General features: G+C 42.6%; 3 protein-coding genes across 18 annotated transcripts; 1 reads left to right on the forward strand and 2 right to left on the reverse strand.

Annotated features, from left to right (window-relative positions):
- The first annotated feature begins 1,756 nt into the window (after window positions 1-1,756).
- cirbpa (cold inducible RNA binding protein a) lies at window positions 1,757-4,551 on the forward strand. Of its 5 annotated transcripts, none has more exons than XM_041054941.1 (7): window positions 1,758-1,885; window positions 2,638-2,748; window positions 2,875-2,981; window positions 3,198-3,330; window positions 3,417-3,561; window positions 3,676-3,734; window positions 4,371-4,551. In XM_041054941.1, the coding sequence occupies exons 2-7, from the start codon at window positions 2,649-2,651 to the stop codon at window positions 4,382-4,384; spliced, it is 558 nt and encodes a 185-aa protein (XP_040910875.1). In that variant the 5' UTR covers window positions 1,758-1,885; window positions 2,638-2,648; the 3' UTR covers window positions 4,385-4,551. The 5 variants fall into 5 exon arrangements, with proteins under 5 accessions (XP_040910880.1, XP_040910875.1, XP_040910876.1 ...); XM_041054942.1 differs by having other exon boundaries at window positions 3,426-3,561; XM_041054944.1 differs by having other exon boundaries at window positions 3,198-3,309.
- A 3,131-nt stretch (window positions 4,552-7,682) lies between these two features.
- Window positions 7,683-9,522, reverse strand: ndufa13 (NADH:ubiquinone oxidoreductase subunit A13). Its single transcript, XM_041055324.1, has 5 exons — window positions 9,387-9,522; window positions 8,547-8,625; window positions 8,370-8,441; window positions 8,191-8,260; window positions 7,683-7,931 (listed from the first exon to the last, which is right to left on the reverse strand). The coding sequence occupies exons 1-5, from the start codon at window positions 9,478-9,480 to the stop codon at window positions 7,812-7,814; spliced, it is 435 nt and encodes a 144-aa protein (XP_040911258.1). The 5' UTR covers window positions 9,481-9,522; the 3' UTR covers window positions 7,683-7,811.
- Window positions 9,523-10,591: 1,069 nt separating this feature from the next.
- Window positions 10,592-25,433, reverse strand: LOC121193146 (transcriptional repressor p66 alpha-like). 12 transcript variants are annotated; one of them, XM_041055313.1, is made up of 11 exons: window positions 25,296-25,433; window positions 17,308-17,834; window positions 15,260-15,392; window positions 14,831-14,959; window positions 14,619-14,696; window positions 14,397-14,516; window positions 13,900-14,094; window positions 13,349-13,604; window positions 12,735-13,162; window positions 12,377-12,635; window positions 10,592-11,861 (listed from the first exon to the last, which is right to left on the reverse strand). In XM_041055313.1, exons 2-11 carry the CDS (start codon window positions 17,829-17,831, stop codon window positions 11,722-11,724), a joined length of 2,262 nt encoding a protein of 753 aa, XP_040911247.1. In that variant the 5' UTR covers window positions 17,832-17,834; window positions 25,296-25,433; the 3' UTR covers window positions 10,592-11,721. The 12 variants fall into 12 exon arrangements, with proteins under 12 accessions (XP_040911247.1, XP_040911251.1, XP_040911248.1 ...); XM_041055317.1 differs by having other exon boundaries at window positions 25,263-25,431; XM_041055314.1 differs by lacking the exon at window positions 25,296-25,433 and adding an exon at window positions 24,998-25,151.
- Window positions 25,434-26,355: the final 922 nt, after the last annotated feature.

A 26,355-nucleotide genomic window follows, 5' to 3' on the forward strand; every position in this document is an offset into this window, starting at 1 on the left:
GCAGCAGTGATGTGCAGCCTTCCTGGACACCTTCACTTCTTCCATGACAGCAGCTGATCTTCTGTACTTTTCTCTGAGGCTGATGACTCATGAGGATTCTTATAAATGGGTTTGTCCTTTCACCACAGGCCTCCCACAACAGTACAGTGACTAGGTGTGCTAAGAGGAAGCATTGCACCTATCTTCACTGTTGATATAAAAAGAAAGATAAAACCTTGTCTTGTTCCAACCCCAAGAGATCTGCACAGCCTGCCACGGAGAGAAGAGAAGAACCGGACTCCTTCTCTCCTCTGGAGACCACAAGGCCAGCTCTTTCATTGATGGGTATGTTTATTTATTCAGCTATAAAATGGTGAACAACACATCTCAGAAGTGCAGCTTGAATGCTGATGTCATTTGAGGTGGAGGTCTGCAGATGGGGATGATCAAGTGTGGTGAGCAGCTGCAGCATCATGTGAAAGGCTGGAGGTGCGACTACAGCTGGTAGACATTTTAACGCTCAAGGTTTTTGGACTCATATGATGGTATCTTAATGACTGTCTGTGCTGCAGATGCACTGTTAATGTGTTGGGGGTGGGGGGGCACCATGCTCAAGTCCATAAGGATTGAAAGGAAATGATCCAGATCCATATTTAGCATACAGATGTGAGAGTGGTATCAATCTTGTCATTTAACTCTCAGCAAGAAAGCGAAAACAAGTGTATTTCCCAAACTGTTCCTTTCAGACACAATATGTAACAGTGCAGAGAGGATGGAGCCGATTACACCTGGCTGGGCTTTGGGCCTCCTACACAGATGTACCTTCTTCCCTCTTCACTTCCTACACATTGGCATTCAAACATACTTCACTGCTTACAGATGCATGTACAGACACGTCTACCTCCCACACAGCCAAGTCAGACATTGGCCTAATTCAGGCCCCACACACTTGACCAGCCTTTGACATGACTCACACAAACCGGTTCATACAAACAAAGAACATCTTTAAATATTTAATTTCATATTCCTGATCAGTCAGCTTGATGGACCATGATACATAAAATGTAGTATTCATGATGATCATTCCTTGTTCATTTTAGTTTTGTGATGAGGATTGAAATTCATCTGATGCAGTGAAATAAAAAATTGGAATCCAAAGCATAATGTGGAGTGGTGTTCTCATTAATGGATTTCTCATCAGACTCTCAGAGAATATTACATTTGATTGTCTAGAAGTGATATACCTTGAACTGAAAGTGGGCCAAGTTGTGGCTTTACAGTTTGATAATTTTCTATGAGTTTTTAAAAATTTTTTGCCACTGAAAATTGTCTTTGGGTTCAAACATGCATGTGATTAAAACATTAACAGAGAAGAATTTAAAAAAAAGCCTTATGTTTGGCAAATTATTTGATGGTAATTGAAGTACAGTATATTCTGATATTAACAGTACCTCATAAATCATGACACACCTCACGTGATAATACATTAGCTGCCTTTAATAATAAAGAGTTTCAGTTATGGTATTGATATCAACAATCAATACCCACCTATGAAATCTGAATACGCCCCCAGTTTGTATATTTAGAATCATAGATGGATTTCTCAGTGGGGGAGAAAGAGTGATTAATAGGGTAACTGAACTTCTTTACTTCACAGTCATATCAGACACACTAATTATTATTCAAATAGTTTTTTTTTTTTTTTTTTTTAACTCAAAACCATGTAGTTACACCATCCGGTACAGTAGGGGGCGATGTGTTGCCGTCATGTTACCTGGTGACCCGCCTGCACACCGGCAGAAGAAGACAGCAGAGCGCAAAGCGGTGAAAAGCGGAGCTCCATCTCTTCTCGCTCATTCGACCTGCGGCTCTGTTCCCCAACCATCTGAGACCTGCTAGTGAAAAGGTAAAGGCCGTTTAATGACTCATGCTTACCGGATTTCAGAGTAATTTTGTGTAAATTACATGTACCCAAATACTGCTGCTTTTATGGGGCATAAATGGCATATTCGCAATTTAATGCCCCGTTTTAAAAAAACGTTTTCCGCGAGCGCTAGCTTAATAGATTTCGTAGCTATGTAAAGCATTCATACTGCATCAGACCGTGTTAAAATGGTGCGCGTTGTGCTGCTGTTGAGAATCAAAGACATGTAAAATGGTGAGATTTTTTTTCACTAGCCTAGTTGTTGTAAGTTAAATCGAACAATTATATAACCCAGAGAATAAGGCAGCTGAAGCGGAGTCTTTAGTCGATCAGCGAAACAAAAGTGAGGGGCAGCAGCTCGGTGCTACAAAATGGCGCCGAGAGGGAAAAAAGCTAGCTAGCTAAGCCGCTAACGAAACTGTACCACGTTTACGGGCCTGAGGCCTAGCTTGGCACCAATCTGATAATACTTATAATTGATTTAATCAAGCTTACACGTACATTTTATTTGATATTTTGTTTAGCAAATTCTTACGTATTTAGGAAAAAGGGGCTTTGCCACAGATACGCACGAAATGATCATCTCGTGGAATGAGAACAGTGACCTACTTTTGTTGCTGGCCGTGTTTTGCCAATGTGCGTTAAAGCAGAGCGTGATTTTGCGGATTTATGTAAATCTTTGTGTTGGCTGTAGGTGATTGTGGTGGTTTTATTTTAGTTATTTTATTTTTAAGCTACACTTAAGATGTCGGACGAGGGCAAATTGTTCATCGGAGGACTGAGCTTCGAGACCAACGAGGACTCTCTGGCCGCGGCCTTCGGCAAATACGGCACCATCGAGAAAGGTGAAACCTCCATTGCAGCCAGTTTTTTCAAATTTATCGTCACCGATGTGCTCAATGGAAGTGACTTTTTTTTTTTTTTTTTTAACAGTGTGCGTGTTTATTAATAATCTTTTTTCTGCCCATTAGTGGATGTGATCAGAGACAAAGAGACAGGAAGGTCTCGCGGGTTCGGCTTTGTGAAATACGATAATGCAGAAGATGCAAAAGATGCACTGGACGCCATGAACGGCAAGGTAAATAAACACTGCACGATGAACGCGTACATTTTTGTTTAATTCAGATTTTTTTTTTTTTTAAATTTTAGAATGTTTTAAACTCTTTGCACGAACACATGTTCCTGCACACGTTTTCACTGGTCTGTGCACAATATGTGTGCGTCATCATTATGTGTTTAATGATGTTTTAGTTGTTTAAGAAGAAAAATCACCATGATGGCTTTTGTGTTGCAGACTCTAGATGGCCGTGCTATCCGCGTTGATGAAGCAGGGAAGGGTGGGCGCTCCAGAGGAGGCTTCGGTTCAGGCCCACGAGGTGGAAGATTCAGCGGATCCCGCGGCAGAGGTGGGCGTGGTTATTCCCGAGGTGAGGGCTGGTGGTAGAATGTGTTGTGGTTTTGCTGAATTCTAATTCGTCCATATTTATCTTGTTTTGTCAATATATTTTTATTGACTTTGGAGGTGGGGGATACAATGGAGATAGGGGATATGGTGACAGGAGTTATGGCGACAGGAGCTTCGGAGGTGGAGAGAGGAGCTTTGGTGGTGGTGGATACAGGAGTGGGGGATATTCCTCAGGTGGCTACAGAGAAAATAGGTAAGCACACACATGAAATGATTTCTCACAAAATTATTTTGAGTAATAGTAATTGAATACTATAAGTAATTGAATACCTTTTTGCTAATTAAATTTTGTTTGCCTGATTTCCAGGGGTCAGGGTGGATATGGTGACCGCTCTGGATCCTACCGCGATGGATACGACAGCTATGGTAAGCATGAATGATATGCACTTGTATTGTGTACGCAGACTTATGTTGGGGCTGTCTTTTTTTCCAAACTTTAAAATTTAACATAAAAAAAAACTTGCATTTAGACATTTAACACACATTTAACTTACATTTCACTTTAAAGCATGTTGAATATTTGTCTGCTAGTGCTTGTTACTTCTAGTTATTTAAAATGATTCTAAAAAAATACATATGTAGTTGGCGGCAGTAGGCTGAGATTTCTAAACACCTCATCACACTAGATGTCATCAAACACTGAATTAAGACAAATTTCACAGCCCCAACATATGAGGACTTGTATCATGTATGCCCCTCAGTTTTGTACATGAGCCCAAGTTGATGCCTCTCTGTATACCGTTGGAAAATTTTGCTAGCCTCCTGCCCCACTCTGATAAAGAGGCTGGCAAACAATTTGAAACATCTAGGTGTAGCCTTCAGCATTTGCTATTCTAATCTTGCTCGTATCTCAGCTGATGGAGCCCCGTTAGGCCCAAAAAAGGAAAAAAAAAAAAAAGAGGGAGGGTTTTTGGACTGTCTGGTGGGTTGAAGGGGATGTTGTGAAACTCCAGTGTTGGAACTTTCAGTGTCTTTACCTGTGTGCCCACTTCTTATCCTCAGCTACACACGAGTAAACATCTCCCTGATTCAAGATCATCACTTGGCTGGCTGTATTTCAAAGATGCGCTCCTCAAGAAAATGTCCACGTGTTATTGCTGACCTTAGTTTTGTAGTTCTGTTGTAGTAGCTCAAGCATCTTAAAAAAAAAAAAATGTAGCCATGAGTTTTGGTCATTCCTTAACACACCATGTTACAAATTACATTTGAAGACTCTTACCTTGCTTGATTGGGCATCTTTATTCCTATAAAAGATCGTTTAAAAAGGCATCTCTGTAATCTGATACAAGTACAAGTCCCCATTTGGGGGATCAAACAACGGCTCTCCACATGGCTTTCCGTTGAACAGCCACTACCATCGCTGTAGACTTTGTCCAGCACGTTAAAGTGTTTCCTCATTTGATTCCTTATTTAGTTTTTGTTTTGTTTCGTTTTTATATTGAAATATGGGGCTTGTATAGTTTTTGTTTTTCTTTTTTTTTTTCTCCTTTTTTTGTTCTTATTTCCCCTCTCAGTCTCTGTGACTCACCTACCTCCTGTCAGGTTTTAAACTGAGTGAGGAAAGAGATCCATTTATTCTAGCACAGGCTTTCGGGGGATTTTATGCTAAATTCCTTTTACTATCAAAAACTTAGTTTAGCTGAGGCTCCTGTGTGTTCAATTTCCCAAAAGAGTGAATTCCTTTCAGACTGGTGAACTACACCTCCGAAGTGGCCGGCTGTTCATGAAGTTGCAAATTGCAGCATGCTACAGTCTGTCCAAGGTATCTTCTATGCTCTGCTCAACATCTGCATTTTAAATGTGCTGTAAAATGGACTAATCTTGTTTAAGTGATCGAAAAATGTAACTTCGTTTCCCCAAAGTAATATCTCAACCGGGAACAGTTTTGTACTTTATGTTCTTTGTATGATCAACATTTTTTTTGTCAGTTTGGCTTCATGGAGCCTATTAAACAGACTGTGGAAAATAATCTTGATTCTTTTGCCTTTCAAAACTACCGCATGGGGAAGTTGTAGGCTTTGTTACTGTAATGTTGCGTGAGAACCAAGTCACCTGCTCTAATCACTGAAATTGCACATGGATGTCTCTGCAGGGCAACACAAATTGGAAGTTTACTCCAAGTTGTCTTGATAAGATGGTAAAGCAGGATGAGCTCTAATTTGGTTATTAAGTCCACTTCTTTTGCCAGTGTCCTTCTGGCTTCCTAACACCAAAAAAAAAAAAAATATATGCCCCGTGAGTCCTGTACATGTCTCAGAACCATTGATAAGCCAGATGTGTTGACAGACAACTTCAAAGTTTACAGAGATCATACTTCTAGTGAGGTATGAATAATTAGTCCCTTAAAGCGGCACATGGAAATGCTGGGGAAACATCAGCTGGTGTCTGGTCATGTTAATGCTTCATTACGTTCAAGAGGTCAGCTACTTCAAAAACCTACAAGTCCTTGGAGAGCGAAGTGTTGCGACTACCAACAAGTGCTCATCAGAGATGAAAGCTGCTCTCTTGCCTAGGTCATATGTGGAGAAAGTAGGCCAATGCACGTGAGGTAAAAATCTCCTTTTGCTTTGCTCACATCCTTCAAACTCAGTTCTCATTGTTTCCATGAATACCTTCAAGTTAGTCGCTGTTTTTAGTCCTCTGCTTCAGATGTCGCCTACAAACATGCCATGGCCTCTTCCTCGATTCTGATTCTTAAATGTCCATTGAGAGAAAAAAATGTTTCTATGAAGCTCCTCTGGATTGTAGTGCTCCACCCCGAGTCCACCAAAAACAAGCATTGGCCTCTTAAGTCATGGGTAGTTTTGTGCTCTGTCCACTTCTGTTCACTGCATTAGTCCTCAAATTTGCTCCAGTAATGTCCCACAGCAGTCCTATTTGATGTGTAAGGTGTCTAGACTGTATTCAGTTGTTTTTCTTTGTACCCTTACATATGAATAAGTGGTGAGTTTGCAGACTCATGAATAGTGTTGCATGCACTTTATTGTGATTTAAGTCAATCATTTGTTGCCAGGCTTAATCCATCTCTTAATCTTTCTTTAGAATGAAGTGTCGGAGGCTTCACTCGATCTCCTCACAGCTGAAGCGTGCAGCTTTAGGTGGCGGTGACTGATGATGCAGATGCAGTTGCCAGGTAAATTTTTGTTTTATTAATGTAAAACATCTTATCCCTCATGCTGCTTTTTTTTTTTTTTGTGGACCGGTGCAGTCAAGATTTGCCAGGCTGATCACATTCTCTTCATTCTCCATTTCAGGTCCAACCTGCAGCATCGGTGGGGCAGCTATGAGCGGTGGCTACCTGGGAGGGCCCTGCCAACTAAAAGTTCAAGGCCATTGTGAATATTAAGTGTTGGCTTGGCTGAGAAACACATTTTTCAAATGTTATGGATGAAAAGTCCTTGATATCCAATGTAAATGGAGAAATGGGCAGGATGAACTGTATGCACTAAGGACTGAATATCGTTTGAATTCACTACTTTGAATGTAACAAGGAGTGCCTTTCAGACAGTGGGCTTACATGAAAGATGTACTATTATGTTCTTTGTAAGGCTAATTAATGCTCCAGACACTTGAGCACTAGTTTTAAACTTTTTGTATTTTGATTTCAAAAATAAAATTCATCTGAGGTTAACTGCTTATTCTGTTTTATTTCACACAACAGTTTGAAATTGGCAAAATCTTACTCAGGTGATCAGACTGAAAGACCCAAAAATACAGGGATACCTCCCTATGGCCAGATGAGACTTAAACTATTACAGCATGAAAGCCTGATGCTTTGAGATGATTCATTGGCCTTTTTAAATCCTGATCCTATCAACTCAATCTTAAATTGAACTATGAAATGTCCTCAGTCACTTGAAGACACCAACACAGAAAGAGACTGTTACCTGACACTAAGCAGAATATGAGGCTGGTTTAGTCAGACTAAATTAGTGATGGATGTACAATCTGAATCTAAAAGAATTGAGGTATGTGACACAGCTGTGCACCTGAGGGACATGGCCATGTTTTACCCCCAATGTAGTCAATGCACAAATTTGCGTGTTCCAGTTTGTCTGGAAAAGTAACCTTGCATATATTGGAGATGGTATGTACAGGTGTGCTTAAGGCTAAGTTGAGGACGAGAACAGCGAGTCATGTGCATGCTGATCAAAATTAGCTAGAATTCCCTCTTTCAATGCAAACACCTTAAGGACAGTACAACTACCTCAAATACACTGCTGGAGTTTTTCCACCACTGGATGTAATCCTTTCTATCAGGTACATGCTGTAAACTTAAAACTGAAAATAAAAAAAGACAAGTAAACGAAGAAGTGAGGTACAGAAAAAAAGATACTTTAATATTGAACATTTACAAGCTGAATTGAGCAAGGGTTCAGGTCCACGTGGTACTGGTTTTGAAAAGTAGTTGGAGCTCAGGGACACTGTTCATCTCACTGGTCCTTACACGTACCACAAGAAGCCAAAACGCTTGTGCAAAAGCTCCTCACGAGGCCGGAGGTTGAACAGCTCCTCTGACAGAGGAGTGACCCAACGGTCTGTGTGGAAGACGCTCTCACCGACCTGAAAGAGTGTTAAGAGAGCGCACAGTTTGCATCATCACAGATACGCTGATGTTAATCGGCACCTGGATCAGATATCAATTATTAACTTGGATTATTAGTCCTCTTTTTGGCTTTTTTTTTTGCCCTGGCCTGACTTTCCTGTGAATCCAGGGGTTAATAAATGTGACTGTGGTGATAAATCTAGGAACCACCCTGTAAACTGCATGTTATGTAATTTACTTTTAATTTTCAGACACCTAAAAATGACTTTTCTTTACCTTCCAACCTGGAACGTCCTTCATGAGAATCGCCTCCTCTTCTAAATTTTCCCTCAGCATTCGTAAAGTCCTGGCCAGAGGGGAAATCCAAATGTTACACATATAGCTAGCCAGCGGGAATTATCTCTAATTTAAAACATTAAATGTGTGTTTGTTTGTGTGAGTATATTTGTTGTCACCTTCGATCGTGCTCTGCCTGCAGCAGGGGCATTAAAGCTATCCTGGCTTCCATCTCCTCGATCTGCAAGCGCCTGCGATACACAAACACATAACATCACCACCAGTTTTACCTGTCAGTGAAGATTACAGAATGTGTGACCCAAAAACCCAAAGCAGAATTACAAGAGTTTTCCTACCTCCTCTCTCTGTTCCACCCAAATAGCCTCCAGTAACCAAACACCATGAGGCCGATGCCAATGCCGAACATGCTATATCCTGTTGATTAAAGAATGAGAGATATTGGAGTTGGGTTTTGAGTAACATCTCAGCCATAGTATCAGGTCAATTTTATTTATCAGTATCAAAATGAACCTAATTAGATATGTGCATATGATTGACCTAGCCATTGTATATTTGTTTATATATGTATTGAAGTTACAGAAAAAGACAAAAGAACAGTAAGCTCCCTAACTTGTGCTTTCCCCAGTTTTCTACTCAAATGTTACCACGATGGAATAAATGAATCTCTAATAGACTTTCTATAAGATCCAGGGCTATCATAAGGCTCACAGATACTGACGACTGGCCTGGTGTAGCTTCTGTATGTTAAAATGGTAGCATTCAGACTTTAAGGCAATCAAATACATAAATATTTTTCTTGCAGGGAAGCTACACACCCATCTGAAATTTAGTTTATTTACATTACCAAAATGCCAATGTTAGCTAGTTAGCAAGCAGCTAACATCACTGTCAGTAATAATTCTCACAAGAATGTTGTTTAGCCCCTTAAACATTCTACACAATGTCATATTATACTGTTAATTATGCAGCTCAGAGAGGCAGACCTCGTAGTAAGAGCCACAAAAGGCTTTAATATAATAATTTTAGCAGATTAGCTTCTGTTTCTATCCGACTGGCGCTAACCAGGTAGCATTAGCCGCTGTTCAATAAGTAGCAAGTGTTACATTCACTGTGCATTTTGAAGAGCTCGTGTATGGTCCTGTATAATTAGCTAACTGAGTATGTGGTGCATGTACCCGAAAGTCCTCGTTTCGGTAGATTTCTCTTATAATCGAACGCGGCATAGCCTCCCGGAGGAGGCATGTCCTGCTTCACCTTGGACCCCGCCATCTTCCTCCGGCCTTCTCCAAAACACGCTGCTGACGTCACCAACACCCCTCTTCTTCGCTAGTGCAGAAAAACTGCAGGAACGCTCTACTGCCCCAAGGGGGGAGTTGTAGGTTTCAGCAGTGAGGATCACTTCCGCGTTCAAAAAGCTGCAGTTCCTCTGCTGCCGCTGGGGCAGCAGAACGTCCACCAACGTTCACCATCCAACCTGACAGAACTGGAGAGGATCCCCAAATCCAGGTGTGAAAAACTTGTTGCATCATTCCCAAAAAGACCCATGGCTGTGTTAGGTCAAAAGGGAGCTTCTACTAAATACTGAGGAAAGGGTCTGAATACTTATGGCCGTGTGGTATTTCAGTTTTTCTTTTTTAATAAATCTGCAAAAATTTCAACAATTTCATGTTTCTCTGTCAATATGGGGTGCTGTGTGTACATTAATGAGGAAAAAAAATGAACTTAAATGATTTTAGCAAATGGCTGCAATATAACAAAGAGTGAAAAATTTAAGGGGGTCTGAATACTTTCCGTACCCACTGTAACTGGCAAGTATAGGTGTCAATTAAATAAATGTAGTAAACTAAAAGTACAACAGTTCCCTCTGAAATATAGATGAGCAGAAGCAAAAAGTAACAGAAGATGAAACACTCAACTAAAGTACATCAAAAATGTATTGAAGTGCAGTATTTGAGTGTATGTACTTAGTTACATTCTTCCACTGTACCTAAGTTGTAAATTGTCATTCTTTTATGTATAAGAGGGCACGACTGCCTGTGCACTTGTGACAGATGGCTGTTAGTATGTACACTTGTATGTTGATCTTTAGTTTTCTTATCTAATGATCTGTGATGTCACCAACCTGTCTTTCCTGTTTCCATGTTTGCAGATCAACCTTTTTCCTTCATCTATGCTCAGTGAAATTTACAGTGTCATCTTCTGACTTATTGTTTGTTTTACGTTTAATTTCCTTCTTCCCTCTTTGATTTGGGACATACTCAGGGGAGCCGTTTCCTGCCCTCTAAGTACACTGATCTGATGAGAGCAGATTTGATACCGGACGACGTGTTAAATTTAGAGTTAGACTATCCAAACACAAATGAAAACAAGTGTTTAAAATTTATATTTTTTATTATTTCTTTAGGAGCTAGGAAAAAAGTAAACCAAATAAATTTTAACATAAGTTTGTACAATGCAATTAAGATCAGGAAGCAGAGAAATTATGCAATATGGTGAGAGGTACATGATAATAACGGTCTTGTGTATTCCAGGGTCTTGGTAGCTGGGAGATATTCCCTTTAACAACTGATTCAGGGCTGTGTATATGCCAGATATTGCATGGATTATGGTTGTTTAAATCAGAGGCAAGATCTCTGTCTCCAGTGTGGCAAATTCAGCTCCTTCAGAGTTTGCATTATCTCAGCAATGACATAACACTCAAAATAATCTTACAATGTTGACATTAATATAAAATAAGCAAATTACACATGGTAATTACAGATGAATTAAGCAACAACACCATGCTTCTTCAGCTAAGGTGCAAAATGAACAGAGGGGTTAAGGGTAGGCATGCTGTTAAACAGGAAAAAAAAATACAAAGCTAGAATAAACTCTTCATTTGTGGAAACCACAATATACTGAGTGATTTTTAACATCAGTCAAAAAAAACAAAAAAAACAAAATAACTTACTGTAAATACAAAATATTCAAAATTCAAACCTTTAACTACAGGGGTGGTGTACTGAAAATTTTACAACTCAGTTATTTTGTTTTTGCTTATAATAAATGTATTTTTGAATGTGAACTCTTGGGTATGACTACAACCATTCAAGTGTCAAAAGGTCGGGTCAGTTTGACCCACATCATGGCAGAAAGGGCTGACAAGCCCCAGAAAAGAGTACTCATTTTTACTGCTAACCTCTTACTGCACCGTTATTTATCTACCCAGTCTGGAGGACAGGAGTACCCGGGGAGAGGGGGGGAGCCCTTCAAGTATTTGTTATTTACTTTGTCTCAATCAAATCAAAATGGTTTCTGCACAGTTACCAAATAACAGTGAAGCTCAAAATTAAACAAAAGAAAACAAGAAAACTAAAACAACAGTCATAGAAAGGTAAGGAAGGAACGTTTTTTTTTTTTCACTTTGAGAGATTGTATTTGCTTAACAGTCCTCCAGGGGGTGCTGTTGACCTTATTATTGGAGTTGAGGAACTTGGACAAAAACTAATAATCAATAGAAGAGTATTTCAGTTATTTCCATGTGTTTGCCGCCTGCGAGATCGACGAGCGAGAGGGGATCATGTCCAGCAGGTACTCCCTCTGGCGAGCGTCCACGGTGGCTGACGTCTTGTGACCTGTCAGGCTGGGGTTCACATAGGCCATAGTCACGCCTGTGAACATGCAACAGAGCAGCAGGTCAGGGTGTGGTACAAGCTGCATGCTGCCAGTTTAATCATTTTTTAAATAAGAAAAAAAGCAGTATGATCTTGCATAACACCTGAACAGTTAGCTACCCACGTCCCCACAGCACACAAGACAAGACAAAGGAAAAAAAATGACAGAATTTCTACTCTGAGGTACAGTAGAGACACCAAGGAAAAAAAAATAAAACCACCAAACTGAGGGACTATAGTAGGAAGGATGGAGACCATTTGCAGTAGGGAAACTGGAGAGTGGGATTGCCTTGTCCGAAAACATTTCCTCCTGCGTGTTTCATAACTGTACTTTATTTTTTTCTCGAATGTGTGTGATTATAATAGGTAAATGCACCTCGGTAAATGATTCCTTAACACCAGAAAAAAAATTTGAATTCAGGATGTGTAAGGATTGCTTTAGGACCAGACAGGAATTTGAAAGAGAGCAGATGTCAGGCGCCAGAGTTGGGCTGGTATTAATGTGAGTCTACCTGTGTTGCTGTTGCTCTGCTTCTTCCATGCAGTGGTTGAGGCACTACCTCCGCTGATATTCCTGCCGCCGCCGATTCCACTGCTGCTCACCTTTGAACTCTGCACAGAGCGGTGGGAAACATGGGCATGCTTACCTGGCCGGTTGACCAAAGCCGCGGCCGCCACCGCACTCTGCAGCTGGGAGGAGGAGGAGAAGGAATGGGGGACGCCCCTCACCCCCACTGATGAGACTCCATGGGACAGCTGGCCCTGGGAGCTCTGAGGGGGAGTTTCAGAGACACACAGAGGGGTTTTGGCTTACAGTGGCTTTGATTGCACCAGTGCTACTCTTAAAAAAAGAAAAAAACTGATTCCAACCTGCTTGATGGAGTGATGGTGAATGATGTTGGCTCCTCGGTTGGCCTGGTGGTGGTGGTGCTGGAGCGAGGACGCTCTGGCCTGAGCCTGCTTCAGCTGATGAGACACCAGCTGCTCTGCCTTCATTGATGAAGAGGCCGATGAGGAGGATGAAGAGCTACCGTGGGAGACTGATGAGGACGTCTGCTGAATGATTCGCTGATCTATCTCCTGCTCTTGTTGCAGCGCTTTGACAAACGCAGCTTTCAGCCTACTGGTATGCTCAGCTTTCAGAGCCTTTTTCTGATTGGATGACATGCAGTCTTCACAGAGCACTACCCCACCTTTAGCCTTGTCTTGCCTCCAGCGGCAGGTGAAGTCAGTGTTGCACTGAGTGCAGATGAAAGGGTCTCTGATAACGGGCTTGGACAGTGCTACACCTGTCTTTCCTGGATGGAGAGATGGGAAACCCAGAGACACTTGTCAGAAACAGACAAAGGTATTTGCCTATTTGCAATTTCAGCCCACTTTCAAAGCTGGAATTTGAGAATGTTTTTCTGTCCATAGACTGAACTAACTGTGTTTTATCTCACTAACATGTAAACAAAAGCCATCAAAACCCAAAATCAAGCCACCTCTGTGGATGGTATCCAGCAGATTCTGTACCACCTCCTCCAGTCCCACCAGGTAGATGAACTCATTATTGGCTGCTGAGGGCAGGAAGTTGAACTCCGGGGCGGGGGGCTTGGGTGGGGGAATTTCCAGGAGGGTCTTCTCCAGTTGTTTTCGCAGGGCGAGCTTAGCTGCAGCTTGGCGACTGGCTGGAGAGTCATTCACGCTGACCACAGACACGCCGCTGCTTCCTGAGGAGGCGCCCTTCAAACTGGAGGCCTTTGAAAACAAGGGCAGGACAGGAAGAAACAACACAGGTTTAGACATTCAGTTGAATCATGACATCTTTTGACTTGTTTGAGCAATACAGAAATTGACAAAGTCCCTTTGCTGTTCATTAACCGTTGAGTAACTGTAAGGTGTTAAATGATCAAAGAACAGAGCTAGGACAGTTGGACAGACATATTCAAAGACATGTAAAAAACACTTTGCTTGGAATAATGATTTGTGTCCGATACTTTTTTCATATTCTCTCTTTCTGTTTTTAACTTTGAAGCACCTGTGAGATACTGACCAGCATGTTAGCACTATTGCCGACTCTAATGAGGCCTGCCTGGACCATGCCTCTCTGGCCCTGGGCTGTAGGGCCTGAGGTCCTGGGGCCCAACAGCAGAGGAGGGGGTCCAGAGCCTGAGCCTCCGGAGGCAACCAACTGCTGCTGCTGCTGCTGGCGGAGAGCCTGGATCTGCTGTGGAGATACAGAGATGGGCTAACCAGGACAATGAGAGGGACGACATGGAGGGACATCACGGACAAAAGGGAGTGGACGACAAAGGGAGGGACAGCAAAAGCACCAAAGCAAAGGGCACACACAAAGAGAGAGAGGCGCAAAAAGAAATCATAAGTTCTAAATTTAAACGTGATTGTTTCCCAGCAGGTTGTCTTGGAAAGAGAAAGACTGGATACCTCAGGCAATCACTGCCCAGACAAAGACGAGATTTAAATATATAAAACATGGCATTTTAATATCTTAGCGTGCAAATAAGAGCGTTTAATTTTCCCACGACTCACCTGTGCCCCTCTGACCAGAGGCGGCATGATGATCTGGGAGCCATGTTTGGACGACACCTGCTGCCCTCCTCTCACCAGTGGCGGAGGGATGACTGTGCCTGAGCTCCTGCCTGTCAAAACCTGGGCAGGGACAACCACCATCAGAAACAGTATGAACTACAGTGTGAGGCGGCTTCACACTGTTATGCCGCCTGAGCACACGTGTGATATCAGAGCACTGACCTGCTGAGAGCCTTTATTGCTTACAATCGATCCTCGAATTAGAGGCGGGGGAGCAGAGGAGCCGGACAGAGCTGAGGGCTGAAAAAAAAAAAAAAAAAAAAACAACAGACAAATATATTAAACCACAAACAGAAAGAGTGGAGGCCAGTGTTGTGGGAATGTGTGACACTTTGTGTGACCCTGAGCTGCCATGGGTAATAACTGCTGTTCACCTTCTGGAGAGTGTCCCTCTGTATCTGGCTCTGTCGGAGTTTCTTCAGCAACACCAGCTTGGCCTCCTCCAGTCTCAGCTCCTCCTTCAGCTGCTTAATGATGCGCTCCCTCTCCGCTGGGCTGCTCTTCTACACTCAACAGATCATAGCATCACTTACACCACCCACATTACAAAACACAAACACACTTTCCAGGTACTGCAGTGTCACATGTGGGAGCCTCATCTGGTACAATTGTCCACTGACAGTCACGCATGCTGTGGGACATTTTCAGTTGCTCTAACACACCAAGTCCCACGCTCCTGTGTCCACATTTAAAAATCTGAAAGAGCTTATAGCCAAAGTTTATGTTGTGATTTTAAGTTTAGGTTTAAGTTGAAGGAGAACAGAAGCATGAAATGCACGACTTTGTGTGTGTCTTTGTCTCACCATGAGCAGGTCCGTGTCCAGCTCCTTAAAGTGGCTCAGGCCATTCATGGGTGGACTGGGGGAGTCATTATCGGACAAGATGATCACATCATCGTCTTCAGGGGACGGAGGGCGCTTCTCCCTTTTAATACTTCTGGACATAAGAGGGACAATGACAGTAAAACTCATTTTTCAGTATTTTACTGATATTATTTTACTGCACTAATATTTGTACATCATGAACACAAAACAGAATTATTCAAAATTATTCTTCAAATAAAATATTAGGATGTTAAAGAATATAATTTGCCTTTTATCCCATTTTGGGAAAAAAGTTATTTCATCCATTTTAACCCCTTAACATCCACCTTTCCACTTTTATTTCCTCTTAAGTAGATTTAAGGTTATTAAAATCATCTTATTCAACACTGTCTGACAATATCAGAAATACTGTATCAGCTTGTTCCAGCTCTTTATTGAAGCTTTATGATGCGAAATATTCAAATCCAGGACTTAATGTTTTTTTTTATGGCAGCACCACTCCATCAAATTATAATGTTCTAGGCCCCTTGCACATAATTTTATACACATTTCCACAAAATTAACATGTATTTGATATTTTTGCTAACACTGGGATCTCCACTAGAATTTAACAATAATGTTTTTGAGGGTTTATGTTTGGCTGCATAGTGTGAGTTTACACTGATCCAGTGGGGCTGAAGAGGTTAAGAACATTTTAGGGCTGTTTGAGGCAAGATGAAGCTCACCTGACTCAAATGTTAGAATCCTTTAGTAATGTCTATATTCAGGAAGTCTGCTGCTCAACCACAATAATAATTTATGACCAGGGGTTGATTCGCTCCACTGTAATCTAGCAAGTCCAGACATCTCTCCATAAAGCTTCCCTTCATGCTGATGCTATTCCAAAGACAACAGAACAGTCCTAAACACCAGGGAGGGGCAAGGTGGGACTTAATGCTCCAGTAAAGGTCTTTAACTCGCAGCGAACTGGCTGTTTGAGAGGGCAAATTGTTGAAACAGGACATTGTGGCAGGGTATAAAAGGTGTCTGAGGTATTTGTGGGTGACCTGTATGGGTCTAACTACATCATACAAAGCATGCTAAGGATATTGAAGGAAGTGGGAGGCAGTTTGGATCAACCCTCACTTTTGTCTGTAAAATCGTGTTATATTACTTAACTCCTCTCAACACGTATAACCTCTACCGCAAAGCGACTGGTTCAACTGGAGGCGGATGCAGATGACCTAAATTCTTTGACTAGTGACACTCACAAACTGAAGAACATAAGTAATGTTCCCATAAAAAAGAAGGATGGCCTCGTGATTACACAGATTATGCATTTCTATGTGGCGTAAGAAGTCGTTAAAGTCGACGTATGACAACGTGAGGCCTGTCTCTCCTAGCCGTCCTCCTTGTGTGTATGTGTGTGTATTAGTCTCTCCTCAGGGCTTAGCGTCATCATCACTTCCTGTGGATTAATCACTACTCTTCCAAAGAAGTCACATGACCTCAAAGTCATCATCACGTGACACACTCACTTTTCCTCCCACCCTCCTCCCCTCACTGTTCCTTCCACTGTGGAAACCATGGCAACAACCGGCTGGAACCGGTTTGTGACACACGGCTTCATTTTGTGTGAGGGGAGTTTTTAGGGTTCAGGTGGTGAGTGGGGGGAAAATGGAGGTAGAGTAAAAGACAAAGTTAAACATCACCTCTGAGCACAACACCCCCCGCCCCCACCCCCACCCCCACCACCTGCCCCCTCTCCCCCTACAGTAAGTTTAAAAAAACATCACCGGTCATAAAAGTAACTTTCAACATTTTTAGTCTATTTACACTCAAATTAAGTCATTTATCCGTTTGTAAAATTCCTTTAAGTGGGTTTTTAGAGCAAGAAAGTTTAGATGAGAAGCTTCCAGTGTTTCAGAGAAACCAGAGAGCTTCTAGGCAGATGAAGTTTCCTGTACAATCACGGCACTACTTTTTCTTCACAGATACTTCTCGTGGTTGTCACAGCTGAACAGAGTTCACTATGAACCGTTCCTCACCCTCTGGAGGTGCTCATGTCCACGGGCTGCTCCCCCGTCTGAACTTCCACTTTAATGGTGGCCTTCACCTCGCCTGCAGCCAGCATGCCACTGGACGCCTTTGGCTCTGTCAGTCGGGACCGGCTCCTTGTATCCATAGCTGGCTCCATCTTCGCCTTGCTGGCTCTGTCGTTGCAGTCAGTCCGATTGTCTGAGCTGGGCTCGTCTGTCTGCTGTCTCTGGGTCAGCTCCTGATCATCCTTCACCGGCTGTGAGGTCAAAGGTAACACTAAAGATAACGGCAGCCGGCTGTGCTCTTGCTCCTTCTCGTGCTCTGATCCGGTGCTAGTCCGGCTCTGACCATCCTGTGCCAGAACAGGGTCGGGTTTTGGTTTTGTTTCTGCCTGTGCTGTGGGTTCAGATGGGTCCAGTTTAGGCTTTTTGCTTCCATTTTCAGCATCGGAGGGATCTATAGACTGGGGAGCAGCCTCCCTCTCAAGTGCCCTCTTTTGGCTGCGTGTCTGGCGGACAGCCTCCTCAGACATCCCCTGCAGATAAAGAAAGAAATAACTGTTATCTCAAATGTCATTTATTCAAACAGCATCAAAGTTACAAGTGAAATCCTGCAAGTGACAGAAATGCAAGTCTTTTTCCTGAGCAAAGTTCAACAGAGCAGAGTCATGTTACATTTCATCACCACAGCCAAGCATCTAGCCCTGATGATAGAGAATACAAATGTGCAAATCCGTACAAGTTAAAATGTATTAAAATATGGGTTCCTTACATGTGAAATGTTTTATGGGAGTTGCTCTTTAAGTTACACTTGGAAGAGTTGAAGCTGAAACACTGAAAGGCTTTCAGGCTCGGTTTAAGCATTGAGAGGAGTTGGTGTATCCCCATTTGTTTCCTCCAAAAGGGAAAACTGTGAACTGTGAGCAATGTGGTAAACAAGTCACGAAAGGTCTATCCATTTTATCTCCCAGCAACCAAGGAAACAATTAATGTTTGCAAGCAAATAAATTTGGCTCAACTTAAAAATAAAGTTGATTATAGGCATTTGAAACTTTACAGCTGTACTGCACAACATTTAAAAAGACAATTTAAGATCTGACTGGATGCCACATTTTGTTCTTGTGATGTTGACGCTGTCTGACAGACCTGCAGTACAGAGCTATTACATAATGATAAATTATGTTATCCATTGTCCTGGAAGTGCAGATGTGATTGTGCGCCTATCATTTAGAGCTCAAGCAGACAAAACTGACCTTGAATCAGCTGCAGGGGACACACGGTGACCAGACAAAACATGTTAAATTAGTAAGGTCACATGACCAAGATGTTGACTCAAGTATAATTCCAAAACATCCAATTATCCAATTATCCAGTCTAAACCAAAAACCAAAAGAAGGGGAAACTGAAAAAAAGATGGAGTTCTCAGTAAGTATTTAGTGTTCAGTACAACAGAAAATAATCTGTGGATCGTTTGACTGTAACTACAGGGTCTTTTGAAAGAAGGTTAACAACAACAACAACAAAAAAAAAAAATGCAGAGCGACATCAAGCAGCTGGAAAAACATGACAACATCGTAATCAAATTAGAGTTAAAAGGGACTTGGAGAATATTTAAAATGAACTTGAGCATGATTTCTGTTAAAATATTCATCACAGCCAGCGACTAAGCGTACTTTAGTAATTTATATGTGCAAGTGAAACATTTTTTGCACTCATTTCAAAGACACTAGCTCATGTATAACCTTTCTTTCCCTGAGTACCAGATCCAGTACAGTCTGATACCTCCTGCACAACAAATTCAGTCCCACCAGATGATGACATGCCAGCAGTAACGGATACGAAGACGTACAGCAGCTCGTCGTGTCAGACAGATGAGGGTTACAGAGTGAACTGGCGCACTCGCAGATGTGCGCCACACGTTATCCCTACAATGGCTGCTCTGAATCCCCAGCGTCAGGTCAGAAATGAGAAAGGAGACATCAGGAGATATTGGACCACACGGGTCAGTACACATCTACCTTTAAAGGTTTTCATAATGGCCTGCCGCATTGTTCTGTGCACACCTCCGATGCAATTTCCACATCAGTGTATAAAGAACCGTGTGTGTGTCACAGACACCACACCTTTTCGACATTGTGCCCGACAATTTGATTATTTGTAACTTTCCGAATCCGACAATCTGATAAGTGTTCACACTTCATGCAGCATTTGAACAGGTGTGCGGAGGCGAGAAAGTAAGCCGGGTTTGAATTCGTAAGCTCTCTTTACACAACTATTTCTGTCACTTTTTCGTGTGTACAGCTGAGTGCAACACTACGCATGCCTTCCAGCAGAGACTGTCTGAAAGAGCCTGCTGTTAGGGTACAATGAATACACTGAGTGTGTTTACACGTGCACTGGTTTTCAGAGTATCTGCATTATGTGTTGCGCATGTAAGCATCATATATTGGTTTCAGAAACGTCACTAGCTGGGGTGCTCCAATAGACACTGCACGTAACGGCACGTAAACACCTTATCCAGGTCTTGTGCACAGGAGCGTCAGCAACTGATGTGACCTAGTAGTTAGTCAGTACCACATAAAACATCCGATTGTGTAATGAGGATCAACACGCTGAGATAAAGTAGAAGCATTCCTTCAGTAATGCAGAGTATAAATTTAATGTTCACTCTCATTTTTCATTACTAGTTGTCAGACTGAGTTGCTAAATCAAGCAAAGGGGTAACTGAGGCATATACACGGAAACAGCACCGTGTTTATCCTCAACTTCTGATGTCACTTTGTTGGTACAGAGATGATGGCTCAGATGTTAAAGGATTAAGACACACCTGATGGTAGGAAACCTGAATTAAGTTATGATCACGGCTATGGGGATATCAACAACCAGACTTTTCCAAGTTCAGTGTAAACCTCATATCCAGAACAAGATGAAAACTTGGATAAGAGTCACAACCGGGGACTTGATAATGCATGTACACGCTCTAGTTGAAATGACTTTAGCCATTATCAAATGTGTAATAGGTAAACACGTGCTGACTCATATGGCGTGGTGCAGGACGTGACCTGCGGTCAAAGTTCACTGAATCCCAAACAGAGAACATAAGTCAAATTCAGAGATGTACATTCACTTGGTCCCTGTATACAGAAAAACCACAAAGAAGAAACACAGCACAGCTACGTCTTGAAGCATATTCATGCATGTATGTTACAGAATCGAGGCCTAGTCCTGCCAAGTCTGCTGAGGCCCTCCGTCTGCCCAGCGACGCAGTACAGGAAGCTGTGTTTTTTTTTTTGGGTGGGGGGTGGGAAAGGGACTACAATTAACCCTTACAACCTGGGCTACTTCACAGCGACACACACCGTACACACTCCTACCCCCTCCCCTTCCTGTTCTCAGAACGTTTATGGCGGCGAGCACAGAGCCCACTCAGTGTATCCATGATGTACCTATACAGTATACATTCAGAGTCACAATGCAGCCTGCAGAGCAATCATCTGATATCAGAGCTGACAAAGTTTTTTTTTTAATACTCTGACATCACTCTGAGACACACATGACATGACCCTTCCCAGGATTCACTGGGACACACAAAGCACTTTTCCTGAGAACCGGTTTAAACCGGTTGGCTAGTGTGTGTGTGTGTGTGTGTGTGTGTGTGTGTATGACTGAGAGAGAAGCTGAAGCTAGGTTTAACCCTTCAGGTGCTGGAGCAGACGCAGGGCTTCCACAGTGATGGTCATTACACAGTGTGTGTATGTGAGTGCATGTATGTGTCTGTGTGCTGGTGAGGGGGTGGGAGGGGGTCGGAGTGGGGTGGGGATGAGAGGTTAGTTATAATGGAATTATCAGTTCTGGTGCATGTAGCTGTGAAATGATGCTGGTGGAAAAAGTTGGACACGGTGAGGACCCCCCCCCCCCCCCCCCCTCCTTTTCCACCCAACCTTACACGGACACTGACCCTATCTTTGTAACAGGGGATCTGAATGGCTGACAGGTTTCACATTTCATCTCCATGGCAGTTTACACACATTTCTTTCAAGCCCACACACATACGGTGAATCAACCCCCAACCCCACCAAGAACTTGACATCACATGCAACCAGTGCAAAGTCTCTAAAGGCAACTAAAACTGAAAGGAAAACTCAACTTGACGAGTTTTACAAACACATTCATGCGACGCACGCAAAGCTGATATTCGAGTTAACTGTCTGTTCACTAATGCACATATCAGGATAGGCGCTACAGCACACTGTCAGCTTCAACATTATGCTGTTTTTATCAGCAGGCACGTGTAATTAGGAAATTTTCATGGTGCAATCATCAGCATTATCTCCATAACAATATTATCCTTATAAATATTCAAATAAGATGGAAATCCTCGAACAGCATTTAACAACACTGTACAGACTTCATACAGTGTGTGGTCGTGGTTATTCTGATGTCCCTACAGTTTGTTTGTCACTCTTTTAATACACTTTTATCAGAGCTAAAGTTTTCCTCTGTACTTCTTTCAACTGCTTTAACCTAAAGGGACCAAATCCTTTTGACAAGGAAAACAAGTTACATTGTCTCTATTGTATTTCTCAAAAAAAAAAACCACATAATTTCTCCACCTTTCCAAAGTGTCTGTGCGTTTCCCAGAATGCTCCTGGGTCCTACATTGTAGGGGTGAGCACTATTTCTGCACAAGCAGGTCTACAGACAGAACACAAATAGAGATATGCTTTACATTAGCCAGACAATTATCAAAACCGATTTTTACCAAAGTAATCTCACTTATCATTTAATCAATCGTCTTGCCACCCTTGTGTCTGTGTGTGCTCATGACCCAGGCTATTCATTAACAAAATGACCACAAGACTCTGTTAACAAGCACTACCTCTGTCATCATCATATCATTATGATATCATAATTACAGAGTACTTTAATCTGGTTTCAAGTTTCTACCACTATCTGGGAACCGCTCGTCAGATTTTACAGTTTATCTACACCTGTCCGGTTTTCTGCTAAGTACCTTTTTTTCCTGCCCCCAAGGTGGTTATTCATCTTGTCACTCATGGATCACGTCAAGCACCAGTCACTCAGTTATCCTTCATTCAGGCTGGCAGGCTCACTCTCAACCATCATCGATGTTTGGCTGCTCACACAATATGTGTTCAGCATTTTATTTACCCACTGACAGACCTTTACCCTGCGAAAACATATTTCTACACTGCACGAGGGATTCAGAAAACTGTGCAACCACACAGAAGCACTACCCTGTAAACGCTGCTGTGCCACAAAAAATATCCGTATTAATTATCTGGCTGCATCTGTCTGAATAACTAATGATAGCAATGATGGTCTCCTGGCCCCGACGTGAAACAAAACCACTGCTGCATGATCACAACAGAAGACTTTAATCTGACTTGGTGTAATTTAACAGTTTGGCTTTGGGGTTGGTTTTAGCCAAAGCTAACGTTTGTGGGTGACTGGCTTGCTCAATTAAATAACTTTAACTCTTAACAAGTCGGTGCTTTATGCAGCAGCTAACACCACTGTCTCAGAATAGGCAAGAAAAGGCAATTAGAGAGCAAATTGCTCCCTGTATATCTGATGAAGTCATGGAGGCTTGACCAAACAGCTGCCCTGTGACCCCTGCAGTCATGTGCAGCAGCTTAAAATGTGGCCAGCAGACGACCCTTTCCAGAACAGTGGCTGATTACACAACTACTCTGGATCAGTCTTGTGTATGATCAGTGTAACAGTGCTTTCTGGAAAACAAGTTTCTGACTCACTCAGTCTTGTAATTTCAATACTTATAAATCCACTGTCACTGTGGGATGGAGAGGACTACCAGTGCATCAAACTGTGGGTGTATAACTTCTGCACTGTCTGTCATGGCAGGTAGTTCAGTAATCCCAGAGACAAAGTATGGCATTCTCCACTCTCCTTTATTTTGACCAGTGCTGGACAACCCCTTCACTAAAGGCAACCGGTATATTGTTCACAGTGACAGTTCATAAACAGTGCAACCACGCCATGGTTTGTTAACATGAAAATAACACTCGACAAGGCCTTTGTTGTCATGAACAACTGAGTGTTCATTCTAGATCTCCACAAAGAGGCAATAAAGTCTCCTAAAAGAAGACCATTCCACTACCATACCCTCCCCAGTCCACAGAGGGCTTTCAAGTACCTGTGTTGTGTTGCCCTGGTCTGGTTGCAGTACTAATTAACCAATAATTACTGGTAAGAATGTTAAAGTTTAGTTGACAAAAAGGAGAACAGCAAAGATTAAATGATTAACCAACCAACAAAAAAACAACTAACTAACATCTAAGCATCTTTTGTAGCACAAATGACAAAAAATTCATCAGAAGATTAAGCAACAATTAAAATTTTCTTGTGAAATCATGAATTCTGTAAAACTAACACGTTCAACACAACAACTCAAAGCCATTCATTTATCCCCTGTTCAGTCCTTTTTTATTAGTCCAATTATGAACATATTTAAGTTCAAAGTTGTAGATTTGATTATTATTGCTGTTACTGAGAAAGCACTTGTAATAACAAGGCAGATATTATGTGAAAGACTTAAGCAAATCTCAGTCAAAAGCAGTGTTTCATCAAAAGTGCAGTTAAATTTTAAAGTCTTACACTATCACAAATAAAAGTTAACAAGCAGCAGTCAGTGCCTGCATGTGGTTTTTGTCAACATACCATGAGCAACACCGGCTTCCGTCATGTTCAACAACTAAATAATAAAAGCGTTCAAATCCATTTGTGCTCGTCCAGATAAAAACAGACATATAGTGAAATATGTATAAACTGGTTTGATGGCAGAGATCCTGAGACTCAGCTTTGTCCCGAAGCGCTGCAAACTCGTATGGCCGCGATGGCTGGAAATGTGTGTGTGTGTGTGTGTGTGTGAGTGAGTGTGTATGTGTGTGCCTGTCTGGGTGAGAGGAAGAGACAGGGAGGGAGTGTGTGCGGTGTGTGTCAGAGTGTGTGTGTGTTCAGCTTTAAGAGGAGGAAGACTACGGTTGTCACACAGAGAAGTAGGAAGATTAGCTACCAGATAGCAGAACCAACACTGGTGCCACGGGGCTTAAAGCGGGCGGCAGCGTCCACCATTAACGTTACACCACCCAGTACACCGTCCAAACCAAAGTCAGCCCTTTAAAAACTAAACCCAGCCCACACTACATGTGCAACCAGCCGGCTTTTTTATTATTGACACCGCCTCAGAGGAGGTGAGCGTGTTATTAGTTAGCGGGCTAACATTAGCTACATCGCACAAACAAAAACACGAAGCCACTTTAGCTCGGATGTAAGCGGTTAATGTCTGACCATCACCCGCTCACAGCGACTTCAAAGTCGAAGTAGTAAAAGTCCTCCAGCCGGCCAGCTGCTCATCAGCATGTCCCACACAACCAGAACCGAGCCCGAATCTGTGACCTGGCTGCACCCCGATGCGGGACAACCATCAGCTCATAAAAAAAAAAAAAAAAGAAGAAAGGGGGGAGGACTCAAACTTTCATCCCACTGCGCTAAGAGTGGGGCTGTCTGGGGCTCACTGGGACTGTTTACCTGGGTGTCCCCCTCCCGAGATTAAAAAACCTCCGAGTCAGAACTCATAAATTTCATCGACCGGCCCACGGACTGAGCTGAGCTTGCCGCCGACGAGCCGCTGGCGATGTAACGTTATAATCCTTACCTCACTGAACGACTTCTACCGCACAAAATCAAGTCCACGGATCATAATTACAGGCTGGCACGCTTCGGAAAACGTAAAATAAAATAAATTTTGCCTGAGCGAGCCGCCCCCCCCCCCCCTCTCCTCCCCGGTGCTCAACCTTTGGCTCTGCGGAGAAGTGTTACTTTTCAACAGCCCATCAGCTTCTTTATCGTCACAGATAGGTGGAGGAAAACCTGGCTCCTCTCGACGAGTCCGAATAAAAGGCTCCCCTCGATCCACTTACTAAAAAACTTCGGCTTCACCTCAGTCAACTTACTCGGTCGCTTTGTCGCCCGTTCTTCGCCGATGGTCGACCAAGGAATGTTTAATCTGCAGTTAACCTCGATAAATCGTTGCTTTTTTGAAATCCAGGGGATATCCTCTTTTTTTCGGCCCTCCCCACTGCCGCGTCTGTTGCCAAATAATGCGCCTCAACACACATGGAGCCGCTGCGTCCTCTTAGTGGGCATGCGCACCTCGGCATACCAGGGCGACCGGATCACATCATGTAAGCCTCTGACCACCAAGGGCCAAAGCAGGACGACCATGCCAGGGGCCCCGGGCTCCTCGGGGTGACCCATGACTGTACCAGCAACTACAGAGATCTTCCCTAACACACACTTACACACAAACACTCACATCATGTTACAATAGGAACCTATGGAAAATGTAAAATCACACCCCCCCCCCCCCCCCCATAAACACTCACCAGCATCACATTTTGTCTCCATAACTCACAATATGGATGTAAACTGGCAACCCCAAGTCCAGACCCCCAACTCAAATTTAACTTTATTGTCACTATGCTGAGCACACTGGATCTGGTTATAGCAAAAACATGAGACATGACAGCGGAGAAAGATCCAACATAAAGAACATGATTATTTTACGCAGTAAATAGCGGGTAAACTGTAGTTGCAACACCATATAGCATTAACAGTGCTGAACCGATATACTGTGTGAGACAGCCAGGCACAGCTGGTAATCCATTCAATTATACTGCCGCCTCAGACCAGCAGGGACCCCCCAAAAGTCCCAGATTTACTGCCAGTCTGTTTGTTTTTGGTAATATGATCAACTGCAAATTTGTTATGGAACTCGCACCACTAAAGCATAATATAAAATAATTGTAGGCCCTGCTTTTTTCTTTTCTTTTTTTTTTTTCGTAATATAACCCTGTGTTGTGGCGGGGCCCAGTGTCTGCATCTAGTTTTAAGACCTTCATTGTTTTTCACATCACATATGTTCCTAAATAAAGTTTTATTGGATCAAAGTAGTAGTTTATATTGTCTGCACATCAGCATGTATTCATAAGCTGAGCCGTGATTAATCAAATT

The sequence above is a fragment of the Toxotes jaculatrix genome, chromosome 14 (assembly GCF_017976425.1).
Source record: "Toxotes jaculatrix isolate fToxJac2 chromosome 14, fToxJac2.pri, whole genome shotgun sequence".
Taxonomy (NCBI): Eukaryota; Metazoa; Chordata; class Actinopteri; family Toxotidae; genus Toxotes; species Toxotes jaculatrix.

Coding starts and splice junctions, on each gene's coding strand:
- cirbpa (XM_041054941.1), top strand. CDS start 2,649: ATGTCGGACGAGGGCAAATTGTTCATCGGAGGACTGAGCTTCGAGACC. Junction 2,749..2,874: donor ATACGGCACCATCGAGAAAG/GTGAAACCTCCA, acceptor TCTGCCCATTAG/TGGATGTGATCAGAGACAAA. Junction 3,562..3,675: donor GGTGGCTACAGAGAAAATAG/GTAAGCACACAC, acceptor CCTGATTTCCAG/GGGTCAGGGTGGATATGGTG.
- ndufa13 (XM_041055324.1), bottom strand. CDS start 9,480: ATGGCGGGGTCCAAGGTGAAGCAGGACATGCCTCCTCCGGGAGGCTAT. Junction 8,261..8,369: donor CAGGCAGAGCACGATCGAAG/GTGACAACAAAT, acceptor CCCTCTGGCCAG/GACTTTACGAATGCTGAGGG. Junction 7,932..8,190: donor AGGACGTTCCAGGTTGGAAG/GTAAAGAAAAGT, acceptor ACACTCTTTCAG/GTCGGTGAGAGCGTCTTCCA.
- LOC121193146 (XM_041055311.1), bottom strand. Junction 14,960..15,259: donor TGGACACGGACCTGCTCATG/GTGAGACAAAGA, acceptor TGTTGAGTGTAG/AAGAGCAGCCCAGCGGAGAG. Junction 12,636..12,734: donor ACCATCACTCCATCAAGCAG/GTTGGAATCAGT, acceptor ACTCCCCCTCAG/AGCTCCCAGGGCCAGCTGTC.